General features: G+C 44.1%; 1 protein-coding gene across 2 annotated transcripts in view; it reads right to left on the minus strand.

Annotated features, from left to right (window-relative positions):
• Positions 1 to 2708: 2708 nt before the first annotated feature.
• ARHGAP36 (Rho GTPase activating protein 36) overlaps positions 2709 to 12713 on the minus strand; it is a 31824-nt gene continuing 21819 nt past the window's right edge. Inside the window, exons 2-12 of one of the 2 annotated variants that reach the window (XM_016198019.2) lie at positions 11456 to 11614; positions 10183 to 10248; positions 9443 to 9693; positions 9011 to 9203; positions 8743 to 8798; positions 8383 to 8533; positions 6924 to 7072; positions 6569 to 6745; positions 6238 to 6335; positions 5995 to 6101; positions 2709 to 3960 (exon numbers count right to left, since the gene is read on the minus strand). In XM_016198019.2, the coding sequence (XP_016053505.1) occupies positions 3803 to 3960; positions 5995 to 6101; positions 6238 to 6335; positions 6569 to 6745; positions 6924 to 7072; positions 8383 to 8533; positions 8743 to 8798; positions 9011 to 9203; positions 9443 to 9693; positions 10183 to 10248; positions 11456 to 11614 (1565 nt within the window). In that variant the 3' untranslated portion in view covers positions 2709 to 3802. Of the gene's footprint in view, positions 3961 to 5994; positions 6102 to 6237; positions 6336 to 6568; positions 6746 to 6923; positions 7073 to 8382; positions 8534 to 8742; positions 8799 to 9010; positions 9204 to 9442; positions 9694 to 10182; positions 10249 to 11455; positions 11709 to 12713 lie in introns of those variants that run through there. The other variant, XM_016198020.2, reaches the window with a different exon arrangement.

The raw sequence follows: 12713 nt of genomic DNA on the forward strand, positions 1-12713 counted from the left end.
CAACATAGTGATTTGACATTTATATATGCTACAATATGATCACCACAATAAGTCTAGTAGCCATCTGTCACTGCGAAAAGTTATTACAATAGTGTTGACTATATTTCCTGTGCTGTACACTACATCCCTATGTCTTATTTATTTCATAACTGCAAGTTTTAACCTCTTATTCCCCTCCACATTTTCACCCATACCTCTACCCCCATCCCCTCTGGCAACCATCAGCTTGTTCTTTGTATCTATAAGTCTGTTTTTGTTTCGTTTGTTCACTCATTTGGGGTTTTTTTTAGATTCCACGTATAAGTGAAATAATGCAGTATTTGTCTTTTTCTTCTAACTTATTTCACTTAGCAGAATGCCCTCAAGTTTCATCCATCTTGACACAAATGGCAAGATTTTGTTCTTTTTAATTGCTGAATAATATTCTATTGTATGCACATATACCACCCCTTGTTTATCCATTCCTTTATTGATGGACATCTAGGTTGTGTCCATACCTAATGAATGGGAGAAAATATTTGCTTATTCAAGTGAAAGGGACTGTTATTTGAGGGGAATGATGTAGAAATTGAATATGAATGGGAGGAGAGTTAGAGAAGAAGATGACTTGGGGCATGTGAAATGATTGCTGATTGGTCTGAGAACCCAGCTGAGGTTGGAAATTCTATTAGATGCACCAATATCTGGACGGCTACTACTTTCTCTCAACTGAGATGAAATAGTGCAGATGATGTATTTGGAGATCACAGGGATAAGGATGCAGTAATTTCTAAATCAACTTGTCCTGAGATCCTGGCTAGATAAGGAAAGAAGTGAAGAGAAAAGGGAAGACTTGGAGATACTGAACACCTCAATGAAGTAAAAAGGCAAATGAGGTGGGACCCAGCCATTGATAAGAGATTTGAGTGACAATGGGATATTGGAGTTAAGTCTTTTAGAAGTGAATTCATGCTCAGTGATGCCAAGTGACTGAGGGTGGTTGGAGTGCTAAGAAGTTAAAGAGCAGGGAGGTGAGGCCAGCGTGTGTGGGATGGGTCTTTCATGTGTATATTGTTGAAGTCACCTAAGATGATGACAGGACTTGGAGTCTCACACCTTTTAAGCTGGTCCTTAGAGTATGGGGAAGAGTGAAGATAATGTCCACATCTATTCATCACTCTCAGCCCCAAACCCTTGGTTAGTAGTCAGCACTGGGGAAGAATATAGAGGAACCAATGGGATCAGGAGATAAGCTGGTGTCGGGGAAGGCCAGGAAGTCAAGGTAATGTTTTAAAACAATCTAATTTCCTGTTCATTATCTGGTTTATTGATTGGTTTTTAAGGTAAGTGGGAAAAGCACAAGACATGTTTTACTATTTTGGCCCCATATAGTTCTGGAATGGCAATAAAAAGGCCTGCCTGATCTTAATTCAGATCTCTGAACTCAGGCAAATCATTATGAGCACTAGTGTGACCATTTTGTATAACAAGAGAGTTGGAATGGATGAGCTCTACATTTTTCATTGGCTTTAATATCTAAGGGTTCTAGATACACCTGCTAAAGTATGTCAGAGATATGACAGTTATTCTCTAACAGCTGGTCCTACCTGGAAAGAAAGGACCTATTAGGAAGGAACCTAAAGCTTGCTTGTTAAAATGCAAATTCTATCCAAAAAACACTGATTGCAGATATCACAATGCATCTTTGTGTCAATGGAATAATCCTAAAATTGATGGGCCAGTATAATCTAGTGGTTAAGCACTCCAGCTTTGGAGATTAGCTGTTTTTCATTAACCACATTTGAAATTTAGTTAGGTTATTTGGCCTCTCTGTATCTCATTTTCCTCAAGAAGAAAATGAGGATGACAGTAGTAATGTATTTGGTAGAATTGTTGTAAATATTAAATAAAATGATGCATGTAAAGCTTTTAACAGTGTCACTTTTTAAAAACTCAATATGTGTTAACTATATTATTATTATAAAATAATTATTATTATATGAGAGACCAAATGTTATATTTCTGCTGTCTAAAGAACGATACACAAGATATATCCCAAATAAAAGTGTGTAAAAATAAATAATACAACCCAGTTCCCCTTTCTGGAGCCCTGTCCCTAACATGGGAAATTTCCAAGCATGTCATGAAGTCTCAAGCTTTCAAGAAAGGTTGGAGCTCCAATCAAACAGCAGCATATTCTTATCCTTGGAAATCATGTCTCCAGATGTTTAGGTTTTTATTTTTCACCAACCTAGGGTGACTTTCTCAATTGAGGATACCTAGTAATCTCTCTTTCTATTCCTCCTCATTTCCCTTTAGAGGTCTTTTTAAGCTTCATCCCTTTCTTTATTCCTGTTTCACCACTCCTTAACCATTTATTCTACTTTAACCCTTCCATTTTCTTTATTCAACTGCAGCTCTTCTTTCTTCCACTTTACCCCCTTTATTCCACATCATGCCCTCCTCTTTATTCTGCATCACCCCTCCTTTTAATTCCCCATCACCCTTCCCCTTTACTCTAACTCACCCCCTCCCCTTTATTCCATATCACCCCCTCCTCTGTCTGCATCACCCCCCTTTATTCCATATCCCTTATTCTATATCATCCTCTTCTCCTTTATTCCTCTTCCCCACCTCTCCTTCGTCTTCAGCTCCAGCCAGAGCTTTCCAAATCACCAACAAAATTTTAAATTTAAAAAAACAAAAAACACAATAAGCTATGAATATGCTGCTGTCACAATACAGATGTTTATTAATGATTAAATGCCAGAGAAGTTTTAACAATCACAAATCTTCGAGCTCTAAGGTTGTTACCCAATATGTGAACAATTTCTATCCCTCAATACAATACACTCTTCAGTCTATGGACATTAGCAGTTGTTATGCCTCAATATCAGGTATAATTTTGGATGTCATACATAGCCCATATCTATGTGTTACCAGAGCGTGTCCCGCAAATTTGTAACGTCCTGCATAGAGGAACTACAGAGACGATAGATAATATTTGTATTCAGGTGACTTTAACTAGCTGGAACTATGTGTCCATATCTAACTAGCTGTTTTGCTGACAACAGGGTGTGAACACCAGCTGTCTGTAAAACAAATCAAGGTATTAAAATCAAATTTTTCCTCTAAATTTGACCAAAGGAAAGCTAGTTAGACTTACACTTGAGATGGCCCTGTTGGCTCTACCTGAGCAAGACTGCACATAATTTTGGGAGTCGTTGTTTGACCAGCCATTGGTCTAAATAATTTGGCAAAAAGAAATAGCCTGAGGTGGTGGAGTTGCTGCGGGGACACGGCTGAGTTGGTGTGACATGGTTTAGCATTGATTGTTTGTCAGCAGTCAGTAGGCTGACCTAACATTCTAGCATGCCTCTTGAGGGCCTTTCCAATTGAGCTCTCAGGAGTAGAATAGGAAAGTCAGGAAAACATGCAATTCCTCTTTGGGGGAGGGAAAGCACCTCGAGATTTGTGAGCTTCTCTGAGACAGGTGTTTACCACAAATGTCACATCAATTAAAGGAAGGGCTGTAATGTGGAAAAGCCAGGATCAGGGGTAAAAGAGAAAGGCAAGATAGCACCCAGGGATCCTGGGTATGACACAGAAACTTCTCTGCTTTTACCAGCTGAAGGGACCAAGCATCCCCAGTGAAGGGGCTGGCAGTGTGTTTGGACTTCTCAGCCTGACCTGAGCATCAGGTGGAACTCCTTCTCACCCTCAAATCTTTACCTTCAAGACACACTCTTTAATATTTCCTGTGATATTTCAGATATACCCCAACCCTTTTCCCCTGTCCTGCACCTTATAGAAGGAAAACCATCTAAGGTAAGAAGTAGCTGGTGCCAGTTTTGGCCTCCTTCTCCCGGGGCACACGGAGCAATGGGCGGTCTTGCTCCAGAATAGGAAGGTTACCCGCTCCTTCCTCATCGTCATGGGAACGGGCAGTGCCGGAAGGCACAGCTGGCTCCTCAGAGGAACCTGGAAAATAGTAACAATGTTAACTTCTTACTTTGCACAGCACCCAAGGGACTGAGACCTAATTTTGAGCTTCAAATACAGCATGAGGCAAGAAGTTAGGGCAGGAATGGTTATCTGCATTAGAATTGTAAGAAAACTGCAGCTTAAGAGTAGAATATAGATCTCTAAATCTAGGCCCACTGTGGAAGCTGGGGGGGGGTGAGGGAGAAGAGCTTGGTTAAAGAACAGAAAGAGTTAGACAGATACCCCATGCTTAGAGCAAATAGACAATACCTTGCGGGAGGCATAGAAGAATGCAACCTCCAAATAACCACCACCCTACAAGCAGCCTAACTAGTTTTACTAAGCAAAGGAATAATAAAGCTGGAGCCAGAAGCTTACAGCACTTCATGGAGGGGAGAAAGCAGGAGTCGATCTTCAATGACTCTGAGAAGGGCTTGTAGTTCATTACTTGGCCAAGCTGAGACTTGTTTTTAAGCAGGGTAGTATCTAGAGGGAATGTAAAATCTGCATCTTCTTTATGGAACTGGATTGCCTTTGGATTCTGAACTTCTTTAGAGTCAAGATAATTAGGCATTGGTACCGCTTCCACATTCATGATTTCTTCAAGATTGACAGCAGGGTCTGGCTGAGGGTCTGGAATTGTACTGAAAATAGAGACATCTTCAGGCTCGGGAATCACATTTTGGTCTTCAAAAGTGTTGGCTCGGTCTTTCTGAGAATCTGAAATTTCGTTGTAAATTTGAGCATCCTCAGGCTCTAGAACCACACTGAGAACTGAGTCTTCTTCAAGATTGCAGTTTTCTTCAGAGTCTTGGATTTCACTGACATCAGAGGCTCCTTTGTGTCCTGGGGTTTCTTCAGCATCTGAGGCTTCTTCATTGTTTAAGACTCCACTCACATTTGAGTATTCTTCCTCATCTTGAATCTCATCAAAATCAGAGACATCTTCAGGGCTCTTTACCACATGGAGAGCTGGGGCCTCTTCAGAGTTGGATCTTTCTTCAGAACCTGTCATTCCACTGACCTCTGGAGTTTCTTCATGACCTGGGATTTCTTCAGTATCTGAGGTTTCTTCATCATTTGGGACTCCATCAAGAGCTGGAACCTCTTCGAGACTGGAATCTTCTTCAGAGTCTGAGAGTTCATTAACTCCTGGGGATTCTTCATGATTTGGAATTTCATAATCATCAGGGGCTTCTTCAGGGCTTGGGACCACATGAAGAGCTAGGACTTCTTCGAAATCAAGGTCTTTGTCAGAGTCTGAAATCCCATTGACTTCTGGGGCCTCTTCATGGTCTGAAATTTCTTCAGCATTTGAGGTTTCATCATTTGGGATTTCAGCAAGAGCTGGAGCTTCTTCAAAATTGGAGTCTTCTTCAGAATATGGGTTTTCATCATTATCTGAGGCATCTGCATGGTCTTGGATTTCATCAGTATCTGAGGCTTCTTCATGGTTTGGGATTACATCAAGATAGGGAACTTCTGCAAGGACAATATTTTGGTAGTTTTCAAAATTTGGCCCTTCTCCAAGATCGTTGTTTTGGACTTCTCCAGGGTTTGGGATTTCTTGCACATCTGGGGCTCCTTCCGGGTCTGGGACTATATCAAAATATGGTATTTCTTCAAAGTCTGGGATTTCAATGAGTTCTGGAATTTCATCATCAGGATCTAGAATATCCTCAAGGGGAGGAAGATCATCAAAATTCACAGTATCATTGTCGTCATCGTCCTCATTGTCAACATCATCTTCTTCATCAAGCTCTGGTATGTCTTCAAGAATTGCACCTTGAATTTCAAAGTCATTTGGGATCTCAAGTCCTTGGACTTCTCCAAAGACTGCTCCTTGATGGAGATATTCAAATACTAGCTCTTCGTTAACTGCCAAATCTTCCTCAGAGGACTCATCTTCCTCAAGGGGCTCATCTTCAGCAAGGACCTGGCCTTCAGGAAAGGCCTGACATTCACCAAGGGACTGACCTTCAGTAAGGGCCTGACCTTCACCAGGGATCTGATCTCCAGCAGGGAACTGACCTTCATCAAAGGGCTTGCTTTGAGGAAGGACAGCAGCCCGGACTTCAGCAGAGTTTTCCACTGGATCAGAAAGTAAAGCATCCTCTTCCATCTTTATACGTGCACTCCTGAATGAGAATGAATTTGAAAAATCAAGTCAGTTTGTGTACATGGATGGATTAACAAAAAGATGGCCTGGGATTGGAAACTCCCATAAAAGATTCTGCTTCAGGCTAAGCATAAATAAACTGACAAAACACTCACTGGATCTTCCTCAAATTCCTGCGTCTGATAAAATCAAGGGCTTCAGGACTGGATTTCCACACACGCTTAGCAACCTGCCTCTGAATATTGGGAGGCACCTGAGGGTAAAATTAGCAATGTTAGTCTTTATTATATAACATTTAAAATTTTTACACTCATTTCTATCAATTACACAGGACTGAAGTCACCATGACCAGCTAATGTGAGACCTTCTAGACTAGGAAATTTTTAGGTACCTTTGGCTACCCTCAGGAATACATGTACAGCTTCTCCTTGCCTTGTGAACATGTGAGAGAGCTGTGAAATAAGTGTGTCCCAAACTTCCACCTACCTCAAAGAGAATATCCCAGTTATCAATCATAGCACGGACCACATTGACAGAAGCAACATAGTGGTCAATCCCCAGTTTTGTTTTCCTGGATTCCCTCTTGCCAACTTTCCCTTTCTTCAGGAGAGCAGATCCAAACACCAATGCCAAATTGCTGGAAGTCATACGGTTGCCAAAAACCTAGATAAAAGAAAGCAGAAAGTGGTTGACTCTGAGGTAGTAATCAAAGTTATACAAATGAAAACATCTTTTTATTCTTGTTTCCCTTTTCCTCTGTCTCTTTGGCTCTGTCTCTCTCATATATTCCCACACATGTCCCTAACCACAGCCTTCACTACCCTTTCCCAGAGCTTTTTACCAACTGTCCATCAATGCCAATGGAGTCCTGGCAGTTCTCAGTGATTTTATGCAGGGCCGTCAGCAGACGCTCCAAGGTGTCACTGTGGCAGGGTGGCATCAGGTAAACCAGCAATTGCAGGGCAGAAAGCTGATCTTGTGGCTTCAGAGCTAGAGGAAGGAAAACAAGGGTTGGCTCAGGGGGCTAACCTTGGCAGCAGCCTGATACCAAGAAGTGATTCTGCTTGAAAATCACTGAAGGCTATGGAGAAAGTCCAGGGACATCTTTTCTTTGCTCATCCCCATAGCATTTGATCCCAGAAGCCCTAAAAACAAGAAGGGTTCTCATCAAAATTGAATGCCTTCTGCAGAAAGTAAATTCTTCTTTATCCTGATAAGACACACACAGCTTCAAGAAGCTCTGGAGAGATTTCCAAAGGGTACACTTATACTGGAATATTATGAGATATAAGGAAAGTAGTCTGAAAAGGTGTTTTCATCTTTATTTTATTTTTTTAATTTATCTTTATTGTTGAAAGTATTACAGATATACTCTTTTTTTCCCTACTGATCCCCTCCACCCAGAATCTGCCCCCACCCCCCAGGCCTTCTCCACACTATTGTCTCTGTTCATGGGTTTTGCATATATGCATATAAGTTTTTTGATTAATCTCTCCCCCCACTTCTCCAACCCCACCTTCAGATGAATTTCAGAGGTATTTTCATCTTTATTTTTTAAATTTATTTTATTGTTGAAAGTATTACAGATGTCCTCCATTTTCTCCCCTTTACTCCCTTCCCCCCATCTCCTACCCTTCCTTAGGTCTTCACCTGTCTATCATCTGTGTCCATGGGCTGTGCATATATGCTTATAAGTTCTTTGGTCAATCTCTTCCCACCCTCCTTTCCACCTTCCCTCTGAGATCTGTCAGTTTGTTTCATGTTTCCATGTCTGTGGTCCTATCTTGTTTGTCAATTTATTTTGTTCCTTAGATTCCACATATAAGTGAGATCATGTGATATTTGTCTTTCTTGGACTGGCTTATTTCTCTTACCATAATATTCTCCAGGTCCCTCCATGCTGTACCAAAAGGTAAGGGATCCTTCTTTTTACAGCTGCATAGTATTCCATTGGGTAAATGTGCCACAGCTTTTTTATCCACTCATCTACTGATGGTCACTTGGGCTGTTTCCTGATCTTAGCTATTGTAAAGAGTGCTGCTATGAACATAAGGGTGCATATATTCTTTCTGATTGGTGTCTTGGGATTCTTAGGATATATTCCTAGAAGTGAAATCACTGGATCAAATGGCAGTTCCATTTTTAATTTTTTAAGGAACCTCCATACTGTTTTCCATAGATGTGTATTCTGTCTTAATTCCTAGGGTCTTGCAGCCTGAGCTCTGTTTCTAGACCCCCACACTCCCTGTACTATTTCCTTTCCCTGCCCAACAAGAAAGAAGGGAGAGCAGAAAACTCACTTGCTGTTAGGAGGAAGGAAATGTACAGATCATCTGGCAGCAGAGAGTCCTTCATGTCACGGAAAAACTCCTTGAGAAGTGCGGCAACATCGTGCACATTCTGAGTGTCATCCAACACTACATCCAGACCTTGATCAAATTCTTCCCGGAGCTATAAAATGGGAGAAAATGCATGGACTGTCTGCCCTGTCCACCACAGGCTCCCTCCTGGTCATTTCTTCAATAAGTTTCAAACTTCAGTGGAGGAAGCTGGCAATATGATGTGCCTTCTACATGAAACTCCCTTCAGGAATTTGGGGGAGCCCCCACCTCACCTGTTTTTTCTCACTCGAAGAACAAGTGTAAACAAAGCCAATTTACCTCACGCACTCTCTCCTTGGAGTATTCCAGGGTGAAAATCCCTATTGTGGTTAAGCCTGAAAGAAAAGAGCAGGTATGCTAAGAATCTCTGGTCCCCTTCCCCAGGGCATTTCCCTTCTCCCAGCTGTATCCGGACCCCAACTGGTGGCAGAGGAATGTTCCAAGTCCTTCATCCTGCAACCCATTTTATTTCCCTATTTCTAGAACAGCATTTCTTCCTTTTAATTGCCTTCTACCTTAATTTGACCATTATTTTCGTCCCCCTTACCATGTTTCTCAATGAAGCTGCAGCAAGCCTCAACAACCTTGGGGATTTGCTTAGCAATCGGATTGAGGCTCATTTTCATTTTGGATCCCAGAAGTCGCTGGCCAATTGGAAAGGAAATCTTGGAAAGTTGCAGGGTCTGCAGCAGCAAGGCCCCGTCCTCCAGTTCAGCCAGGCTATCCACAGATATTGCACCCTGTGGAGAACCCAGACTATCTTAAAATGGGGAACCTGAAAGGTTGCTTCAAACCTTCCTGAAGACTGCATCACATTCATAATAGGATACATTCTTTCTGTGGCAAGCCAAGTACATGCTTCCAACATGTTCTTTTCACCTCTCCCTCCCTCTGAGGACACAGGCCTTGGCCCTCCCGACCCACAACCCTGAATATCTCAGGAAAGACCTCTGCTTGAAACCTGGAGGGTTCAACTCACTCGGCGCCCACGGCGAGTGAACTCCCGGGGTAAGGAGGGTTCTTCCCGTCTGCGACTGAAAAAGCGCCTCACTCGGCCAAGCATCCTTCGCACCACGTTTCCCCGACGACGGCGGCGGCCTGCAGTCTGACCCGTAGAATCTTCAACCTGCATAGCGGCTCTCAGTTCAAGTTGCTTGCCGCGGGCAAACTCATTCACCAGCACCTCTTCCAGACGAACGCCAAACGTCTTGAGTGATACGACTGAGGAACCTGGGATAGAAAGACTGAGAAACGTCAACGTTCAGCAGCTCTTAAATCGGGAGGAACTGCCGGAGCTCTAGCACTCCTCTAAGCAACCTCTCGCAGCCAACCCCCACCCCTCGCGACCCGTCGCGCCCCTCTCTGGGGAGTGAGCCAAAAACACGCAGCTTTTTTCAACTACCCCGACGGAGCTCAAGATCCCTGCCCTAAGTCCTGCCAGGGGGTGACTACCTTGAAGCAATGCGGAAAACTTCTTCTGGGCAATCAGTCTGGGGTGGATTCTAAGCAGGAAGGCTTAGGCAGATCTGCAGGGACCGCCCCTCGCGTCCCCGCTGTTATTGCTCCACTTCCTGACCCCCCCCCCCTTGATTTCTGGGAGAGGGGAGTGATTGCCCCCAGGAGCAGCGAGCACCGCCCAGTCTCCAGTAGCCCAGGACATAATAGTAGGGGGATGCAGCATCTCATTTCTTTCCTAAGTAAACTACAAGAACTCCTCACCCCTCTGTTGTCCTCTCAGAGTCAGAAACCACTTCTCAACGGTGTTTGGACTCTCAATAGGCAGAGCTACAGAAAGAAAAAAAGAAAAGACACATAAATAGTACTTTATAAAAAGCATCGCAATGCATTGATCCACAGGAATTGGGGATGGGGGAATAAACAACTCTGTGCAGCCCGCAAAAAGTGTTTTGCTTTCTCTCAGCCTCAGTTTCCCCATTTAACAACGAGACTAATCCTATGTACCGCGTATGACACTCCAAGAATTTAACCAAACCAAACCAGGCAATCTTAGGCTCCATGTGGCACAGTGCATGGTGTTATGCACCGGTAATAGCTCAATACAACGCTTAAAACATAAATTCCAGGCCTGAGCCTTGGGACAGTGCAACAGGCAAAGGGAATGGCTCTGCCGGTGGCGCCTCCTCTAGTAGGAGTCGCCAAGTTACTGCGGGCACGCTCACACCCGGGATGGCATCGGCTCCACGCGCTGCGGCGGGAGAAGCAGCAACCCACGCAGTCCGCCCCCCGCCCCCCCCCCAGCTCCAACACCCGCAGCTACGGCTGCCTGCGGGGTCTCCTCGCGCTCTGCTTCGCTCCTTTCTGCTGGCGTCCGCTGTGCGCGCCTGCCGAATCTGCTGCCCCTGCACTTTTCATTACTGCAGGAGGGCCCCTTGGCCCCGTGCGACCCCCCTCTCACCTCGTTTCAACTGCTAATCTGAGCCTTTACCCCTAAGAACCCTGGCACACTCAAACCCAGTCCACTGCTGGGTCCCTCTCGCTCTCCCGGCTGCCCGCTGAGCTGTGTGCAGCACTCTCAGCGCACCTCCCGCCTTTGCTCTACGCCGGGATTGGTGCGTGTCTCTCACAGTCTCCCTTACTCTCCATCTCTCAACCGCGCTGTCTCTGTCTGTCCCAGTCCTCTCTCAGAGTGTCCCCCTGTGCCTCGCTCCCACTCAGATTCTTTCTAGCACCGCACTTGATGCGTCTGTCTCTTCACCTGTACTCTATCAACTTGTCTGTTCCTGACGTGTCCGGCATGCTGCCCCTCAAGCTCCTAGTCTTTAACCCAGCTCAACTAATCTGTCTCTTCTGCAATTCAACAAACACCCTTCAACTCCCTCTTGCTCAGTTCTCTCGGCGCCATGAGAACTGACAGGGTCTGAGACCAGGGTCACGCCCCTCCTACCCTTCCATACCCCCAACTCGCCCCGTCCCACCCGGGAGGGTCCACTCGCTGGAGAGCGAGGACGCCACACTCCGGGGTACTGCTCACCTCGGTCAGGTTTGAATTCAGAGAGGAACTGTCTGGCCACGAGTTCGTGGTAAGCAGTCTCTTGCAGCTTCAGACGCTCCAGCTCCGAGAGACTGTGTATTGATATCATCTTCGTCCTGCGGTCCGGGTTGTGTCCTGGGGCTCCTCCCAGGACATTCACTAAAAAAATGAAGGCGGACATCAACAACAAAGGGGGCATGATTCTGGGGCACCGTGTCCTTGCTGCCTTCAGAAAAAGAATGTAGCCACCCATTCTGGAATCGGATGATTATCAAAGCTGCATCATCCAGTTGTCACTGGACCTGGTGAAGAGAACTGTGGGGGGGAAGGTTGGTAGAGGGGGAGGGAAAACTGGGAGGTGGCTTCACCCTGGAGCAGAGCTGCCTCTGGTTGCTTATTCAAAAAAAAAAAAAAAAAATCCAACTAAAAAAAAAATCAGCCCTGAACTGACAGTCCAGAAAAGAGAAAACCTAATTTGACGGGGGGGGGGGGGGGGGGGGGGGGGGGGGGGATTAGGGAGAACCAACCTCACTCACAGTTTTTAAATGCACATTGAGACAAGAATAATGTAATATTTTCCACTAATTAGACTGCTGATGAAATTTATTTTTTTTACTTTTTAATGATAATGCTCGATGCTGTCCAGGTTGGGTGAAAATGGCACTTTCATCTAGGTTAAGAACCCTGTAAATTTGTACAGTTCTTCCATAAAGCAAACTGGACACATGAGTCTGAGTCAAAAATAATCCCCAGGTGCTTTGACCCAGTAATTCCCCTTCTAGGAATCTATCCTAATGGAATCTTCCTACAGACAGGAAAACCCATATTTACATGAGCCATAACTAAAAAATTAAGGTTAAAAAAGTTAACCCAGCAATGAGACGAATGATGCAAATTATGGAATGGTCACAGTATGGAAAATTATGCAAACATTAAAATTATGTGTTTTCTTTGTTCTTTTTTATTGAATTTATTGGGGTGACATTGGTAAATAAAATTATATAGGTTTCAAGTGTACCATTCTATAATACATCATCTGTATATTGTATTGTGTATTCACCACTCCAAGTCGTCTCCTTCCATCACCATTTATCCCCCCATACCCTCTTCAACTTCCCCCCATCCCCTTTTCCCTCTGGGAATCACTAAAAAATGATATTTACAAAGAGCTCTTAAACCACAAATACAAAATACAGAGTGGTATTAATTATGATTACAACTATATGAAGAAAAACACTCATGAAAATAAGACCAAAAG

Source organism: Miniopterus natalensis, chromosome X (assembly GCF_054644295.1).
Source record: "Miniopterus natalensis isolate mMinNat1 chromosome X, mMinNat1.hap1, whole genome shotgun sequence".
Lineage (NCBI taxonomy): Eukaryota > Metazoa > Chordata > Mammalia > Chiroptera > Miniopteridae > Miniopterus > Miniopterus natalensis.